Here is a 19352-nt window from a genome sequence, read left to right as displayed (position 1 = left end):
GCATATCAATCCAAGACCACTCCAGAGATGGATGCCTGGGCCCAGTTTCTATTTTTAACTGGTGTGAAGGGGAGGAAAAACACAAGCATTAAAAATCAAAGTGCCAGTCAAGAACTGAGAATACAGGGCAACTCAGGGCAAACCAGTGATCTGTGTCCTTCTTATGTCTCTCTGTTTCTTTCTCTTCTCCTTGATTCAAGTAATCCCTTTCTCCAAAGTCTCAAGATCCTCCACAAAGAAGCTGATATCATTTATACCAATGCTTCTCACACTTCAACATACATATGACTCAACTGAGCATCTTGCTAAAATGCAAATTCTGATTCAATAGTTCTGGGGTGGGGCCTGAGACTGCTTTTCTAATTCATTCCTGGTTATGACCATACTGTGCATCCCGGTGATATGTTCAGTTGGTTGAAGTTGCTGTTATCTTCTTGACAAGAATATTTCTCTTTCAGTCTTGTCTTTGTCTGGAATAAACGCTTTTGCCCCCAGTTTATGGACGTTCATCTCTCCACCAGCAAGTGGACAAGCAACCTTTGGCATTTGTTCCTTCATTCCCTTTGGCAGCAGGGGAGTCTTTCCTGGCCTAAAGGCAGGAGTCTGAGTTTGAGCAAAACCGTGGAAGCATGGAGGAGAGCTCCCTGATGTCCCAGCTGGGGTAAACCTGCCCTCTCCTCCAGCAAGACTGGGCAGGCTCTCACAGCAGCTGTTTCCAGCCTCTTCCCTAACCAGCCCCTGAGCCATGAATGAATTGGGGACCAAGGTAGCCTTGGTTAATCTCAGCTTTCTGCACAGCCCCAGCTCTCTGAGTTGTCATGCAGGTTGGTGGGGACTAAGCCAGGAGGGTGCCCTGTCCCAGGCACCCCTTTTCTGGCCACCCAAATGTACTGCTGTGGTGCCCTTTGGGCCCATGAGGACTGCCAGGGCTTTAGCTCCCCCAGCTCTCAGTCCGGGAAGATGAGAAGCTGCCGTCACTCCCCCGCTGCCCTGGCCCAGCTGTCAGGACCCCTCCGCAGAGGGCGGGGTGTCAAGCCTTCCCACTTGTGTGTGGCTTACTGTCTCTTAGGCTGGCGGGGCTGCGGAGGAACCAGCCCACAGCATACCCAGGGAGGACCTCCACCCAAGAAGGGGGAAGGGGGTGGGCTGGCGTCACTCAGTCTTCCCCTGCCCCCTACCCTTCACCGCCTGCCCCTCCCTAGCTCCCTATTTGGCCATCCCCCCTGGTTGCCCCCTCCCCTTCCTTACATGGTCTGGGGGGCCCCCTGGCTGATCCTCTCCCCTGCCCTTGGCTCCATGAATGGCCTCGGCGCTCCTCAGTGGTGCAAAGGCGACCAAATAAGGCAAGGTGGCCGACCGGGCCCCCCACCCCTGCCCCCGGCAGCTCCAACTGACCCCGTCCATCAGCGCGCTATAAAGCCGCGCGCCCCGCGCGGGGCACCAGCGCCTGCCACCGCCCAAGCAGCCGAGCCGAGCCCGCCCCGCGGACGGTGAGTCAGCCGCGCCCGCCCCGCGCCCATCCTCCCGCCCCGCGCCCATCCTCCCGCCCCGCGCCTGGAGCCGGTGTCCCGCGCTCCCGCCGCTCCATCACTTTTTTTCCCCTTAAGACCAAACTTTTCATTTGGTTCTAACTTCTTTTGTCCTGGGTCTCGGTCTTCACTGGAGACGGGCGCGTGGAGGGGGAGCCTTGGGCCCCAGTGGGGCTTTTGGGGTCCCCGCTGCCGTGTGCTTTTCCCTCCAGCTGGGGCTCGAGCATGGATCGGGCTGTGGATGGGGCCGAAGTGGCTTCCCGGTTCGTGAGAAGGCGAAAATGTAAAGGGCCGGGGAGGACCTGCTAAGGGGTGACCGTCCCTCTTGCACTGGGGCAGGGGAGGAGCGTCCTGGCCTGGGAGCCTGGGTGGTTCCTCTCCCCTGCTCGGCAGGTTCTTCCCGCCCTCCTTTTTCTGCCCTGTCCCTTCCTCCGGGGACGCAGACGAGGCCAGCTCCGCAGGCACTGAACTTAGGCCGCCTTGCTCTCCTCCATCCGTAGACCCCACTGAAGCTGCGCCAAGATGTGCGACGAGGAGGAGACCACCGCCCTGGTGTGCGACAACGGCTCCGGGCTGGTGAAGGCCGGCTTCGCGGGCGACGATGCGCCCCGCGCGGTCTTCCCTTCCATCGTGGGCCGCCCGCGCCACCAGGTAAACTTCCCGCCCCGCACAGCCTGCCCTCACCTGGAGCAGTCCCCAGCCCCACTCCACACCCCTTCCTGCCACCTCTTCAGCTCAGCAATCGAGGAAATGTCTCACCTGCCCCTCCCGTTCCATGAACTCATTAGGTCAAATAGGAAACGCTGGATTAGCTTCCAATCTGAGCCCAGACAAGCAATACTCACACCCTCCAGCATACCAGGAAACGTGCAGCGCCCCGCCCCCCCCCAAGTCCACTTCAGGGACACAGCTCTGCCAGGGGTCCAACTTCCTCCTGTGAAGAGGCAGCGGCTTCTCTCCTCCACTCCTGACCTGCATTTTTAGTCCTCAGTATCTTTAGCTCTTATACACTTCACTTTACTCCTTGGCCTCCCTTTTCAGCCCTGTTCAAAACTCATAATAATATAACATATCCCAATCAGCCAGGAGCCAAGCCACATTGCTCCCTCCTGTTCACAGCCAGTTTATAGGGCTCCCAAAATGTAATCCATCTGTTTCCTGGCTGTTGCATTTTTAGAAGCCAGGCGTGACAGAGGCAGTAAAGTGCCATGGTGATAGTGACATACCACCTTGTTTATTAAAAGAAATGCCACGCTCTCTGGCTTTGCCACAGTGCCTGCCCAGACAGGCTGCCAGGGAGGAGAGTGGCATTCCTCAGTGTTGCTGGACCATGGGTACTCCAGGAGAGCTCTAGGAAGGCTGGATTTCCCGGACAGGAAGTTAATAGCATATCAGTCCATCTTTTTATGTTTACTTGATGAATGTCAAAATCTTTTCTTGGGAGAAATACAATGTGTCATTAATTCAGTCATTCCACAATGTAGTCATTTATATTCCAGTTGACATAGGTGATGAGCTTAATAATTTAATGAAGGCATTATGGTATTTTCAAAATGAGGTGAGGCTCTGCTCCTTCGGTGAAATAGCTCCATTTCTCCCCATCCCTAGTTATATTCTAAACAATAGAATTATACCTCTTGGGGGTGGGGTGGGGAGAAGGTACAAGGTTAACTTTAAATGATATTTCTGAATTGGGATAAATTCCTATTATTTATTATTTCTCGTATTCATAAGATGTCACTTGACTTGGGCAGTTAGATGGAAATTAATAAGGCATTGATTATATTCCTGACACGGTGGAAGCTCGACTTTCTCATTACTTTCTTCTTGTAGGGAGTCATGGTGGGTATGGGTCAGAAGGACTCCTACGTAGGCGATGAGGCCCAGAGCAAGCGAGGCATCCTGACTCTCAAGTACCCCATTGAGCACGGCATCATCACCAACTGGGATGACATGGAGAAGATCTGGCACCACACCTTCTACAATGAGCTCCGGGTGGCCCCTGAGGAACACCCCACTCTGCTCACTGAGGCCCCACTGAACCCCAAGGCCAACCGTGAGAAGATGACCCAGATCATGTTTGAGACCTTCAATGTCCCCGCCATGTATGTGGCCATCCAGGCGGTGCTGTCCCTGTACGCTTCTGGCCGTACCACAGGTGTGTTGGGATGGTGAGATAGTCCCCGATTAATTACATTCCCAAGTCTTGGACCTTGCTGGGAATCAGTTTCCCCAGTGAGAAAGGAATGATCCCTTTCCTCACGCTCCGTGGGAAGGTGTCTCTGCTAAGGGAGAGGGGTAACAATAATATTCTGAGGTTGGTTTCAGAGCACACTTATTTCTAAGAACTGAAAGAATACGGAGTTAGACCCACCCGTTGCCTAAAGTATGTGATGTCACATATTGAGGCTTTGCACAAACTATCAACCTGGAATGCAGCAGTCATTGGTGTGTGTTCACACCGTCACAGCCCCTGGGCAAACATCCCTACAGGGTCTGAGTCAAAAAAGAGAGGAACATGTGTAAGTTAGATGAGAGGAAAGAAAAACACGCCTGGTTGCTTGCATAAGGTGCTAATAGCTGGTAAGAGGGATGGTCATTTGAAAGTGTCCTGGGAAAATTTTTCTACTACAATATTTAAAAGGATGAACTGTTGCTGGTTTCAGATTTGGCATCCATTATGCTCATTTTTATTCTTCATGTGTAAGGGATCTAATCTTATCTGGATCCTTGCCCAGCACTAGGATCTCTCAGCCAAGATTGGAAGTAGGCTTTGACATGGCTAAAGCAGTGGTGTCCTCAGAGATTTACCTTGTTCTTGTCTATTTCCTCTGACAGGCATTGTCCTGGACTCTGGGGATGGCGTAACCCACAACGTCCCCATCTATGAGGGCTATGCTTTGCCCCACGCCATCATGCGTCTGGATCTAGCCGGTCGGGACCTCACTGACTACCTCATGAAGATCCTCACTGAGCGCGGCTACTCCTTTGTCACCACCGGTGAGTGTGTGTGTATCTCATCTGCCACTGTATGTGTCTGGTTTTTTCCCTCCCCCAGCGAACCCACCTACCTCCTCAAGGTTGACTTCATCTTTCAGAGCTTAACTGTTGACACCCTTTATTTCTGCAGCTGAACGTGAAATTGTTCGCGATATTAAAGAGAAGCTGTGCTACGTCGCTCTGGATTTTGAGAATGAGATGGCTACGGCTGCTTCTTCCTCCTCCCTGGAGAAGAGCTATGAACTGCCTGACGGCCAAGTCATCACTATTGGCAATGAACGCTTCCGCTGCCCTGAGACGCTCTTCCAGCCCTCCTTCATTGGTGAGTTGTAGGGTCTGGTGCAGAAACACCGCTTGGTGGCTGCCAGGGTAAAAGCTATTATAATCAAGAACGATTAAGGGGCCCTTGTGTTAAAAGAAGTCATAGCTTGGAGTCCCACACAGTTCAGCCTCAGGTCCTGATGGCTTCTTACAGCGATGGCCATCACTGCTCTGTAGCAATGACATGATAAAGGATGACACACTGGCTTCATCTCAAAATAAGCAATGAGACAGAGTGGTAACTGAATAATCCATATCTGCAAGGAAGAGATGACGACTCAAGAGTGCTGACTTATTCTGATAGGTTCCATCACCAAGGAGCTAGACGTAACTTTCATCACTCATTATTAAGTGTAACAACAATCCAACTCATAGTAATAACTGGACTTTTGTATGTCACCAAACATCTTGGTAGGATGGAAGCCTGTCAGGATCTTATTTTAGTCCATAAATAAGAATTGCATTAATTTACCATAAATGTGTGTCTCATCCTTTTCTAATACATCTCCATCCTCTGATGGGTACAGCAAGTGTTCCCTCCAAACAGGTGCTAAACACAGTTGTTTGTTTCTTGGCAGTCTGTTGTGGATTTACTGTCTGCACTTTTAAGACACCTGTTCCGCAAAACCCTGCAATGTATCTTATAGCGGAACATATGTTTCAGAGACAAATGGTGACAGTTTACCGACATAGAGGAGTACTATTCTCTTCCCTCTACCCTGGCCCCCTGGCCTGAGCGCACTGTGATTTTTCTTTTTCACACTTGTGCCTAGGTATGGAATCTGCTGGCATCCATGAAACAACTTACAACAGCATCATGAAATGTGACATTGATATTCGCAAGGACCTGTATGCCAACAATGTCTTATCTGGAGGTACCACCATGTACCCTGGTATTGCTGATCGCATGCAAAAGGAAATCACTGCCCTGGCTCCCAGCACCATGAAGATCAAGGTAAAGGACCTCTGTGAGTGGGGGAAGCAAGGCAGGTCTCCGTATTCCAAGCAGAATTCCTAACTTCTTTCCCCTCACTGCTTAGCTTCCCATTTCCCATAAACTTTTAGCTTTTCTAACACTTTTTCTGATTTTTCTAGCACTTTTCCCAAGATAGGAGACTTGAAAACACTTTCAAGCAGTGGATAAAAATAAATCTTTGAAGGAAAAAAAAAATACCTAAATCTTTCAACACATTTTAAAAGACCCCAGCTTTCGGGCTAGCCTCCACCGTGCATGTAGCTTCTTGCCACATTATATTCTGTTTCAGAGAAGTGGGGAAGTTCTATTTTATAGCGACTTTGATAATGGAAATGATGAAATAGAGGAAATGCATTAAACTTAACTCAGCCATATTCATTTGTGGGAATGAAGTATCACATTACAGTGAATTGATCAGCAATATATTTTCTGTGAATCTCCTCAACATGTGCTCTGTTGCTTGGAACTTCAGAGTTCACTGGTGGTTTTTGTCTTCATTCTGCAGATTATCGCTCCCCCTGAGCGTAAGTACTCTGTCTGGATTGGGGGCTCCATCCTGGCCTCCCTATCCACTTTCCAGCAGATGTGGATTAGCAAGCAGGAGTATGATGAGGCAGGACCGTCCATTGTCCACCGCAAATGCTTCTAAGGTGCCTTCTCTCTTAGTCTACCTTATGTTCAGGATGACAGTATGATGCTTCTTGGAATCTTCTGAACCACCCTCCCTCATCTTTCATCAATCATTGTACAGTTTGTTTACACATGTGCAATTTATTTGTGCTTCTAATATTTATTGCTTTATAAATAAACCAGACCAGGACTTGCAACCTACAAAAGCAAACCTCTCTTATTTCTTTTTGGGGTTTGGGGTTCGGGGTAGGAGTAGGATGGGGCCAATGTTTGTGTACTCAGTCTGTGAGCTCGTGTATTGGCGGCCTTGACACCAGGAGCATTGTAATATCACAGCACCACAAAGTTCATCAGATGAATTAGTGTGACTTTTAGCTGGGAGGTACAATATTAAATTTTGATTTTACCCTTTGGGACAGAAGCATGAAGATCTGTCTGAAAAGCAGATTAGGTTTAGCTCCACATAAGCGAGAAACAGAATTGGAGAACACAATTCTCTAAGATTAGCTTCTATGATGACACTGAAAATTGTTGTTTTAGCACATGTTCCAGTTGTTTTTGTGACTTTGCAGAAACCACATAGATATTGGTAATGAGAAAGTCAAAGATTATTTTAAACAGATGAGTTTAAATTCTCAATTCTCGGTCTCTTCAGTTATCTTCCTGCGGGCCATGCATGTTAACGGTGAAACACGGAGGCCAGCTGACAGATAAACCCAGCCATGTCCCATTCCAAATATTCCCTAAATAAATCAAGACCACTGGGCATGTTCAAAACAAATGTGAGGAAACAGGCACCAGATACCTTTGCCTAATCAGTGACTAACTTCTGGGACAGACGTCTTCAGTCTCTTCAGTTCTTTGAAATCCTGGGATCTTGGGTCGAATGGAGTGAAGGCTATAAAATCCTGAGGAGTTAAGGGGAGCAGAAAGCCATAATATTCCCTTTACTCCGTGCTGGGCTCTTTGCAAAGTATGCTGGGTATAGTGCTGCATCCGAAAGAATCTATTGTGCTCTGTCCTTGAGGGGTTCACATACACACTACTCATAAACCCCCAGTGTGTGTGGTCTGGGAGGCTTCAAGGAGATGGACATATGAGACTGGGTCTTGAAGAATGCTTAAGAATTGGAGAGGTAAGAAGAGCAGGGAGGAAATTTCAGCAGAAGGCAACGGGGCAGAAGCCATCATACAAAGCACAGGGCAGGCTGGTGGGAGCCTTCTCTTCATTAAGGGTTAAAGAATAAATTAATTTAGTGACATTTATGTTAGATACGATAAACTTTATTGGAGATTTTCATTTTTTCCTGCAACTATTTCTTGTAGCACAGATAGATTGATTTAAAAGCTAGGTGTCAGGACTTCCCTGGTGGTGCAGTGGTTAAGAATCCGCCTGCCAATTCAGGGGACACGGGTTCGAGCCCTGGTCCGGGAAGATCCCACATGATGCGGAGCAACTAAGCCCGTGCACCACAACTACTGAGCCTGCACTCTACAGCCCATGAGCCACAACTACTGAGCCCGCGTGCCACAACTACTGAAGCCTGTGCGCCTAGAGCCCATGCTCCGCAACAAGACAAGCCACCGCAGTGAGAAGCCCACGCACCACAACGAGGAGTAGCCCCAGCTCACTGCAACTAGAGGAAGCCCGCGTGCACCAACAAAGACCCAACGCAGCCAAAAAATATATATAAATTAATTAATTAATTAAAAAAATAATAAGAATAATTTTAAAAAGCTAAGTATCAGCCAGAGACAGATTTGGAGCATATATGGGGAGATATGATTTAGCCAGTGTCTGTGTCTCTTTTTTCCTCACTTCTCAAATTGAGTATGTTAAGTATTATGAATTTTATCCTCTAAATACATTATTAATACTAGAGGTTTAGACAGCTGGCTGGGGTATCACCTGTGGTTCTTTCTATGTGTCAGTGTAAATGGAAAGGGTATTGCTGTCTCTACTTAAAAGGAGAAGCTTTCGGAATCAGCTTCTGATATTTGTATCAGAAGTGGTAAGCACACAGGTTGTCGTTGAATTCTGAGGTTTTCTCATCTCTGCTTGATGACAGGGTGTAAGATATTCGAACAACTGACTCTTGTAATAATTGTGCTTAAGAAAGGTATTAAGGCAATAGGGTTTTCTTAAGGCCACGTTCACATTGTATAAAGTAATTGAGATGTCTACAGTCAATAGATCTTTAGTTAAGATGCAATGTAACGAACCTATATAGATCATGATATTTTTCTCAATTTATAATGAAAAGAGTACTTTTATTAATTTCTAACACCCCCAAACACTATTTCTTTATTTTCCTTAACAATGCTCACTTCTTAGCAATGGTTATTATGTAGATGTGTTTAAATAATTAAGAGAGTAGAGTTAGAGAGAAAAGGAAAATAAGTGAAGAAAATGGACTATTTAGAGGGGTAGGATTGGTTTACTATACCCAGGGCCTAAAACAATGTCACTGGGCTTTCTCTCCACTTCTTCTATGAAATCTGTTATGGACTGAATTAGGTCCTCCCCAAATTCGTAAGTTGAAACCCTAACCCCCTAATGTGACTGTATTTGGAGATAGGGCCTTTAAGGAGTCATTAAGGTTAAATGAGGTCATAAAGGTGGGGCCCTAATCCAACAGGACTGGCGTTCTTATAAGAAGAAGAGATACCTGGATTGTGTCCATACAGAGGAAAGGGCAGGTGAGGACACAGCAAGAAGGTGACTGTCTGTAAGCCAGGTAGAGAGGCCTCACCAGAACCAACCCTGCTAGCACCTTGATCTTGAATTTCTAGCCTCCAAAACAGTGAGGAAACACATTTCTATTGTTTAAGCCACCCAGTCTGTGCTATTAAGTTATGGCAGCCCAAGCAGACTAATACAAGATTTTTCCATGTATTGGATATGATGGCCCAAGATTCATGGTCTGAATTTCTCAGCCTCTGGAACAAAAGTGTATCTTTCCATATAGTTCTGACAAAAATTCCAGGGAGCCTCAGTCTGGCCAGGCTTGAGGACTGAGTCATACCATTCCCACCATAGAAACCGATCAATATTATTGACTGGGGGAGGGGTAATTCTCCAAAGGAAGGGAACAAAACAGCATAAACTCTATTCCCAATGATCTAAAGCAGGAGAAAAATCACAGCAGTTTGTAGGGGAGGGACTGATTGTTGGAGAGCTCTAACTTCCAGTTCAGGAGTTTTATTTGATTTAACAGGCCTTGAGAAAGACTTGAGAAGAGCAATGACTTCACCCAAACAAAACTAGGGGCAAGACTAAGAAGCTTTGGATGGTGATATGTGTGACTGATCAGACACTCTCCAGACTCCACTGTGGCCCGGGGATCCAGAAACCCAACAATCTCTATATGACCAGATTAGCCAGGTGTTGAAAAGGAAATAAGAAGTCAGATTCATTTTATTAATTAAATGATAAATTAAATACTATAAATATTTCCTAGGAACTAATAGGTAGTGAAGAAATTTCGAGTCTTTTAGGCCTAAAATAGCAAAAGTTATAGCAAAAGTCTATGTTCAACTTGAGGTCTTCCAGGCTCATAATAAAAGGAATCTCTCCTTCAGGCAGAACTTGGCTGTTGCTATGGCAACCAAGCTCACACTAGGAAGATAAGGGGAAAAGCTCTTGGGGAGAATGCAAAAGTATATCTCTGGTTACTGGTGAGTCTGATGCTAGAAGATGTTCCTTGCAGTTCACTCATCAGCTCTGCATGCAATAGATGCAAGCAAGATTGACTAGGAGGATAAAGAACTTCCACGTAAGCGTAGCTGAGTCCTCGTGATTCTGGGCCCTCTCTCCTGCCCGGGAAAGGCAGCCGAGTCAGGTGAGATGTAAGCAGGGGTGGTCTGCACGTCCCTCAGCAGCTTTGCTGATTGTTCTGCATTGTTTTACTGCAGCTTCCATGGGCATCAGGGTTGGGGAGGGGAGGCAGAGAGAAACCAGACCCAAGGGAAGATTGCAGTAAAGCTGAACTAAAATGTGGCATTAATAGTAGATGAGAAGTGGACGCTGGAGTCAAGGGTAACAAGAAATTCAGTCAACAGGTTTAGTGTTGAACACAGAAAGATGATTTGAAGAACTCTGGAAATACTACTGGACGGTGACATCTTATAGCGTAGGATATGATGGAGTAGGCCACGTGTGGGAAATTTAAAAGCAAACCTGCCTTAGGCCAGATATTGAAAATTTCCCAAGGCATCTTTAACTCTACGATCTACCCTTTGGACTTCTTTTCCAGTGCCTTCCACCCAATGGTGGCTACCCGCGACAGTCTTCCTACTCCTCATATCTTTTTTTTTTTTTTTTTTACTTGCCTGTCCTTTACGTGCATTCCTCAAGAGCAGACTATGCTAATTAAGATATTAGTTACCTAATCTATGTTCCTGGGGAAAAGTTAGAACTTATTTTCCCACTAGAGAACATACTCATAATTTAACAATCATTTTCCTGTATATGTATAGTTTTTTATACTAACCTAAAGGACTGATGTTGCATGGGCTTTCAGTCAAAAAGATCCTAGAGTGCAAATCCTAGCTCTGCCATGGACTAATTGAGTGGGCTTTAGGTAAATTAATTACTTAGCCTCTCTGAACCTCAGAACAGAGGGGCTAACTAAAATCGTGGTCCGAGAGTTGTGAGAATGTGATGATATCATGCATTTAAGACACTAAGCACAGGGCACAGCACAAGGGCATTTGTGCTCCAGATAAACAACAAGAAAGTTTACTGTCCTTCCCTCCCCCTTTCTTCCTTTCTAGCATGGACTTTGGAGGCTGGGTTGGGCGGGTAGAGGGGGAGGTGAGCTGTAAATATCTCTTCACAATGCAGTGGTGTTTCTATAGATCCTGAGTTTTTCTTGAGCCAAAGAATCAGAATAGGAAAAATGAAGGACTAGAAAGCACAGGAGGGAGAAAACAGTTAAAGCAGATTTGTATAAGGAAATGAAGGAAGGCAAAGAGGAAACCAAGTCTCTTCCCTGGATACTTGGAAGACAAATTAAAGAGAGATGTGGCGTGGGCAGGGTGTGTGTACGTGCAGGTGTGTGTGCTCCCACACAGAACGCAGGTGAAAGCAATCAACAGAGAGCCAGGCTGTTGGCTGTGTGAAGAGGATTTCCTTTCTGTTCTTCTGTGCTCTTCAACACCCACCGCCCTCCTCACCCCTTCTTCTCATCCCCATTCAAGAGCCTGGTTTTCCACTCTTTACTTTGCATCTATAGAATCAGCACAGATGGACAAACAGATGCACGACTGTTTCACGAAAAGTTGACGTGAGAGAATTTGGTCCCACAAGGCCCGTCTTCCAGGTAACTCCTTTTCTGCCAGCTAGACCCATGCAGGAGTGAGCACTTAGGGAGAAACTTTGTCCCCATCCCACCCCCACTCAGCTTCCTGGCTCCGTGCCTTGTTTCAGCCTCACCAAGTTTCTCTTGTCTTCTTTAGGGCCTTGGGTTCTATGTTCTTTGGCCCCAGCTTCTGGTCAGTGCCCTTCTAACCTCAAGGAACAGAACCTCCCTTAAACCAGCTCAGGTTAGGAAGGGAGTTTATTAAAAATCTATAGAGGAGCTCCTAGAACCTGAGGACATAAAATAAGGCAGGACATCATAGGGAATGGGAACTTAGAACTAGAAAGCCATCAGGAGCTGAGGGCATTCTCTATCCCTTCAGTGGCCTTTCTCCATGAACCTGACCTGTGTTTCACACAACTCCTCCCAAAGGAATGACCCTCAACAGACAAGTGTGTTTCATGCATGACCCTCAAGACTAATGGGATGAGGAGGACAGATCTGACATGAGGACTTGGACATCTAAGGGCCAGCAACCAATCAGACATTTTTTTCCCTCTCTAGTTTGAAGAGGCACAGACAGGGCTGTTAGCTGTTTGTGGTTTTCGGAACTGACACAGAGCAGGTGGTGGCCAAGATGGGTTGAGAAAACTAAAACCTGCAGAGAGGAGTGAGAAAACGGGGCTGTTACAGCTCAGGGAACAAACACGACTGCTTAAACACACCTCTTGTGTTTAGGGATTGTGGGTAGGGATGTGTGTATCCGTCAGGCAGTTTCTTTATTGCGGTGGAGTTTGGGTGGAATAACACCCCCCATAGGAAGGAATAAAAGAGTGCAGTGAAAGGAGATTCTGGTGGAGAGGAGAATTCTGCTTAGATAAGGCTGTCAGGAAAAACCTCTTTGAAAAGGTAACATTAAATCTGAGACCTGACGAATGAAAAAAGCAGGCAGCGAAAATAGCACCTGCAAAGACCCGGATGTAGGAGAGTCTGTCGTGTTCAAAGACGTGAGAGGACCCAAGTGGATGAACAGTGATGGGGGCCTGGGGGGGAGTAGAGTACGCGATTCTGGAGGGGGGTCAGAACAGCCATTATACAGGGCCTTTAGACAGTGATGAAAGTTTAGATTCCAAGTATAATAGAGTGATGCTAAAGAGTTTAAAGCATGGAAATATAAAACATATATTTAAAAAACTCATTCTAGGTACCATGTGGAAACTGGATTGGAGAAGCAAGAGTGGAGGCAAGTAAACCACCGGGAGGCTCTTCCACTGATGTAGGTGGGAGACCCTGGGGCTCGGACCCGGGGGAAGCCGTGAAGATGGAGTGCAGTGTGGACATGGTCCAGATGGGTCTCATAAGCAGCAAAGACAGGGTGTGCTGGTGGTCTGGAGAGGGCCAGGCAAGAAGAGGGCAGGACCACGGAGGCTGCCCAGGCTGCTGGCTTGAGTGGACCATGTGTTTTCAAGGAAGTGAAAATTTCAAGGTAATCCAAATGCAGCTTCAGTCCAACATTGGAGAGGAAGGTTTTGCTCTCTCAAACCTCAAAAACGGGGTTTGCTCTGGGTCTTGGAAAGTGTTTTCTGGGAGGAAGGGAGGGAGACTGAATGAGCACAAGTGGTTTGGGGGACAGGGAGGCGGTGGGCAGAGCTGACTAGGGCAGGGAGTGTGTGTTGGGATACAGCAGTCAGGAGGATTGGGACCCTGTAGGGTGAGGGCAAGAGCATGGGTTTAGGAGACACAGGTGGGCTGTGTTCTTGCCTATAAAACACAAATGATGATAGAACTGCCCTTTGAAGTTGCTGTGAGGATTAAATGGGATAAAGTTGATACTAGGCTCAGGCCTTGACACACAGTGGAACATTAATTAACGCTCAATAATCGTTGTTATTAATGTTGTACTTATTGTTATTAATATTATACGTATATATATTTATATATAGCATATATCATTTATATTATACATTAAACACACGTGTGTGTGTGTATATTGTGGAAGAATCGAAAGACGAATGTAGGAATTCGGATGATATGAAAGGGTATGCGTTTTTTGTGATGACATTTCCTGAGAAGCGGTTCATTCAATGATATTTAGAGAAGGTGAATTCTGGCATCTGGGTCCAGAATGGTTTAGTGAGCAGAGATCCTTACTGAACGACCCAGTAGTCCAAGAGCAAGTAGAGAATGTAGGGAGCACATACTCCAAAGGCTGAGACCGTGGAGCTAGATTCTCCTTCATGTGTCAAAGGAGTTACTGACCTAAACAGCTTCAAGAAGTCAGGAAAAGTATGGCTTCATGATATAGGGTTTAAAGAGTTTGACTAATAATCACCATGGCCTCACATTACATGGACTGTTAAGAAAATCTAAATTGGCTTCCTGAATTCTCAGGGTAGGAAGCACTTTTTAATACCACTTGGAGCCTCCTCTCAAGTTGAAGGAATTTATTTTAAAACTGTTTAAATTCTACAGCAAAGGGTGGCCGTATTCTCTTTTATACTCATTACCCTGGAGTGTCAATTCCATTGTGTTATAATAACTGGTTTGATTTTAATATATAAAAGGAAGCTCCATCACTGAAATATGGTATGAGGATTCCAGTTTTTAAAAAGAAAACAACTGTAGGTTGGTAGGGATAAGGGATTCAGCAGGAAGAATTTGATGAGTGTTTACTCCAAATATAAATCATAATTGGGAGGATATAAAATATAAAATATGTATTCAAACTCTAAGAGAATGAAGTATGATACAAGGAATCAAAAATCTACTACAGGGGCCTCCCTGGTGGAGCAGTGGTTGAGAATCTGCCTGCTAATGCAGGGCACACGGGTTCGAGCCCTGGTCTGGGAAGATCCCACATGCCGCGGAGCAACTGGGCCCGTGAGCCACAATTACTGAGCCTGCGCGTCTGGAGCCTGTGCTCCGCAACAAGAGAGGCCGCGACAGTGAGAGGCCCGCGCACCGCGATGAAGAGTGGCCCCCGCTTGCCACAACTAGAGAAAGCCCTAGCACAGAAACGAAGAGACAACACAGCCAATAAATAAATAAATAAATAGAATACCATGGCCAAAAATTAGTAAAAATTAAAAAAAAAAAAAAAAATCTACTACAGGGACTTCCCTGATGGTCCAGTGGTTAACAATCCACCTTCCAATGCAGGATTTGACACAGATTTGATCCCTGGTAAGGGAAATAAGGTCCCACATGCTGCGGGGCAACTAAGCCTGCACACCGCAACTACTGAGCCTGTGAGCTCTAGAGCCCACGTGCCACAACTAGAGAGAAGCCCGCATGCTGCAACGAAGTGTCCGCACACCGCAAGGAAAGATATCGCAAGCTGCAAGGAAAGATCTTGCATGCCGCAATGAACATCCCCGAGGGCCGCAACTTAGACCCGATACAGCCAAAGAAAGAAAGAAAGATTTTTTAAAAAATCTACTACAGTGTTCATATGTTGAATTGAAGCCTCCATCAGCCTGGGTCCCCACAGGATTAGAATGAGCAGCGCCCCCTGCAGACAGAAAGCATGAGTGAGAAATAAACTGTTAAAGTACACCACTGAGATTGTGTTTGGTACAACTGCATAACTTAGCCTGTTCTGAATGTTATCACCAGCTTTTCACTCACCTCCCCAGGATTTCACTTTGCACTGGGGCTCTGAGGTGATTTCATGCCAGCTGAATAATACATTTCAAATAATAAATGTAAGCCAGGACTTTTGTTATTGGGTAATTTTATTCCATTTTTGGAGGGGAGGGCATGGAATTTTGTTGTTCTTTGGCATGTGAATGAAATAGAAAATCTATCTGAAGTTACTCTAGATACATCTTGTTGGTTCAACATGTGAGTAGGATGGTAAGAAGGTAAAAATGAAGGGTTTCATCCAGCTTACTTTGTTTTAGTCTAGGTTTAAAGTTTGCACCTGAACTGGCCTCATCATGGAATTATATTACCTAACTTTTTAAAGCTTGAAGATATAATTCACATATACAATTCACTCATTTAGAGAATACAATTCAACTGTTTTTTAGTAGATTCATAGATAAGTGCCACCATCACGCAGTCAATTTTAGAACATTTTCATCACTTTAAAAAGAAGCCTCAGTCCTAAAAAAGAAAAGAAAAGGGAAAGAAAAGGAAAGAAAAGAAAAAGCCTCAGACCCTTTAGCTCTTACTCCTTTGTTCCGCCCCCATGGAAGGAGTTGGTGGGATGATCTGGCTGCATATACTATCTCTCCAGAGAATAGTAAAATTGGGATTCTTGTCTTAATAAAGTCCTCTATTGCAAGAAACATAAAGAGAACAATCAGGGCCTTTGCTCGTGTGATTCCTTCTGCACCAGCCTCTTTCCTCGTCGCGGCTGAGAACCTTAGAAGACTTCTTGAGATACTCACCTCAGTTGGACTCCCACCTCACTTCCACTCTTGGTTTGTTTCTTTCATATCCTGTATTATATCACCTTTTGTTTCAACTTAACTTGATTGATGTGTAATTTAAATACAATAAAATGTGCCCATTTTAAGCATGAAGTTCAATGAGTTTTGACAAATGCATATACCCAGTAACCACCACCCCAATCAAAATATAGCACATTCCACCATCACCCTCCAAATTCCCTCCTGCTTCTCCAGATTTAACCCTCTCCACCTCAACTCCAGGCAACACTTTTTGTCATTATGGATTAATTTTCTCTATCCTCAAATTTTATAATAATCATAAGTTAAATTGTTCGCTTATCTCTTTCTTCTCTGTTTCTACCAGACCTTTTTTTTTTTAACCTTGATTTTCTAGCACCGGGCCAGTGTCAGAAGGGATAAATCCCAAATCATTCTATTTATCAGCTTTAACTTAAAAAATGGAAGCATCTAAATATTTGATTGTAAGAGTGAGGATTTTATTACGAGGATTAACAAACAAGAAGAGTCTTTTATTCATCTTTTTTGCTTTCTTGCCTTCCCTGCCCCACCTTTTTCATCACAACAATGTCAAAGGTAGCCTCGAATGGGAGAGAAAGCTGTGTTAGGAGTCACGTTCCTTTGCCTTTGGGCAAAATGTGTTACCATTTTGAATGAACAGGTAGGAAGAGTCTCATTCTTTTGTTTTGTGGCTTTCAACTTTGAGCTTTCGGCTTCCTTGATGAAGACATTTTTAAGGGTATCTTGCAAATCTATGCCCTTGATAACAAGATATGAGATCAATTCAAACCATATCTCTACTTCTGAAAAATACCTGAGACTTGTGTTCTACCAACAATATCATAGCAGCTCTGTTAATTTTTGACAAGCTATTTCTCTCACTATAATGTAATCAAACTTCAAATCACATACCTGTAAACTGGCCTTTCTCATCCACGCACAGGAGAGGAAGGGGTCGTGTTCAGCATCTCTTCCTTGTAGATGCAGGAGCTGAGGTACAGAGACGCTTCTACGGCTGCTTTTCCCTGCTTCCTTTGCGTGCATTCATTTCCGCTTTGGCAGTGTGTGCATCCTTCAGCCCAAGTTCTAAATCTCTTTCTCTCTCACTATCTAGGACACATGAGAATTAACCTACTCATGTAGATTACAGGGCCCCAGCCCTCATTAACCTTAATATTGAAAGAAATACAGCTTTTGCGGCAGGAGAAGCAGAAATGCCCTTCCTCTCAGCTCATGGCATGAGCTGAGTAGATGGGCTTTTTAGGAGGTCGTTCATCCAATACTAACATCTGCTTCCAGTCAGTGACAATTTCACGTGTATTATACTCCTGGATTTGTGGGCCCCTTCATACAGTATTGTAAAATTGCATCCCTGAGGTTATTTTAGAGTAGATCAAGGTACTGTCTAGTCTGTATTTTCTTCATGTCCTTTGAATTAATGACTCCATCCTGAAATTCTCATCTTCCTGCCCAGTGGGTACTCAACTACTACTTGTTGAAGGACTGAACAGCTGACATTTCTCTCTTAAATGCTGTAGTCAACGTACACTTGACCTCCTCTTTTCCAGACATCAGGTGCTCTGTCTGTTCCCTGCTTGCCGGGCCTGACTTTTGCATTAATGGGATTTAAGTACTGAGCAAATCTCAGCCATATCCTCATCCCTCCTCTTTGGAAGATGTTGCTTTCGTCGATGACACTGAGTTTAGGGAGGACAGTCACCATTTGGGGATGGAGAAGGGGGAAGAGAGGACAGGCTATAAATTCATAACCAGGGCAAGTTAGAGGAATGCTGAGGACAGACTTGAACCCCAGAGAAGGCAAAACCAGGAAACAGGTGGGAAGAAAAGCTGCTCAGAGCAGCCCAGGCCATGACCTCTAGCTGGCTGTACAATTTCTAGAATCAAACCTGTGTAAGAAAAGTTGGGCAATGGGCCCAGGTACAAAGAAATGGTAGCTTATGAAACTCTCTCATTTTGCTAAGCTTGATGACACCCCTTTGCCAGATGAGGGTCAGGCTTTTCCAAGAAGGCTAGGCAAATGTTCATTGATTGTCTTCCATCACTCCCAAAATAGTCACTACTCTTCTCTTGATTCAGGACCACAGGAAAATATTTAATTGCCCACCAGATGATCTGACACCACTTAGAACTGGGTTTTTCAAGCTGTGGATCATGATCAATTAAATGAATTTTGAATCAGTTGAGTAGGTTTCAGCTAGTATTAAAACAAAAACAAAAAAACAAAAAACCCAAGCAGGACAGAGAATAGAAAATATCAAAGTATACTGTACGTAGTGAGGGTAAATAATGTTTTGTGGAGCTCTGTTTAGTCTCTACGTATATGCACTAGGTTGCAACATGAAATGTTTTTTGTGGATCATGGTGAAAAAAAGTTTATCACCGGTTTACAATGATCAATTTTCAGATATTATTAAAAAACTTTTTATGAGGAAAAATTTCAAATATACACAAAATAGCAACAGTAGTGAGATAGACCCTGTGTATCCTCATCTAGCTTCCAAATTGTCTTTTGTAGGTAATACAATCCTATTTATTTCCTTCACTAATTTATTTTTATTTCTTTTCTCCATCCCTACCAAATGCAGGGGATACTTCAGGTAGAACTGAAGTAATCCTTCCTAATGGGTTGAGTTGTGAACATTTCAGGTCAGTTGGGAGTCTTCCTGAGAGGCTACAGGAAACTACTGGGAAAAACAAGTTTGGAAGAAAAACTTAGGCAAATCTCACAGATGCTGCTTGCACACCAGGCTCTATGCCTTTCTGGAAGAGTCAGTCATGTCACCTGGTTTAGTTCAAAGTTCCCCTTTTACCCCGTGCCCCTTACAGAATAGAGAAGAGTAGAGCTGGGTGGGATGTGAGAACACTCAGTCCAGCTTTTTGTTTTACAGATGAAGAAACTGAACTCTCTAGGAGTGGGAACTGGGTTACCCAAGAGAGCCTCTCATCTAATACCTCTCTCACATCCCCCATCTGATTTCAGGAGCCATGTATATTTTGGATGCAATGAAAAGTTTTTTTTTATACTCAGCCTTACTCCCCGTCTCTGTTTTTCCTACACTCTCCTGAAATGGGTGCCTGTTTTTCTAATCCATGAGTTTGCATTTTTTATACATTTACCAACTATCCACATAGCTACTAAATATCCATGTAGAAAATAT

At 45.0% G+C, this 19352-nt stretch overlaps 1 protein-coding gene across 1 annotated transcript; it reads left to right on the top strand.

Moving 5' to 3' along the window:
- The first annotated feature begins 1332 nt into the window (after nt 1-1332).
- ACTC1 (actin alpha cardiac muscle 1) lies at nt 1333-6667 on the top strand. The gene is made up of 7 exons (XM_082452442.1): nt 1333-1490; nt 2030-2180; nt 3363-3687; nt 4368-4529; nt 4660-4851; nt 5624-5805; nt 6332-6667. Exons 2-7 carry the CDS (start codon nt 2052-2054, stop codon nt 6473-6475), a joined length of 1134 nt encoding a protein of 377 aa, XP_082308568.1. The 5' UTR covers nt 1333-1490; nt 2030-2051; the 3' UTR covers nt 6476-6667.
- The last annotated feature ends 12685 nt before the right edge of the window (nt 6668-19352 follow it).

The sequence above is a fragment of the Balaenoptera physalus genome (genome assembly GCF_965194825.1).
Source record: "Balaenoptera physalus genome assembly, chromosome: 2".
Lineage (NCBI taxonomy): Eukaryota > Metazoa > Chordata > Mammalia > Artiodactyla > Balaenopteridae > Balaenoptera > Balaenoptera physalus.
This window is presented reverse-complemented; position numbering and strand designations above follow the sequence as displayed.

Excerpts from the sequence above, each read along its gene's own strand:
- ACTC1 (XM_082452442.1), top strand. The coding sequence starts at position 2,052 with ATGTGCGACGAGGAGGAGACCACCGCCCTGGTGTGCGACAACGGCTCC. Across the intron at positions 3,688-4,367 it reads CGCTTCTGGCCGTACCACAG|GCATTGTCCTGGACTCTGGG; the intron begins GTGTGTTGGGAT and ends TTCCTCTGACAG. Across the intron at positions 5,806-6,331 it reads CCAGCACCATGAAGATCAAG|ATTATCGCTCCCCCTGAGCG; the intron begins GTAAAGGACCTC and ends TTCATTCTGCAG.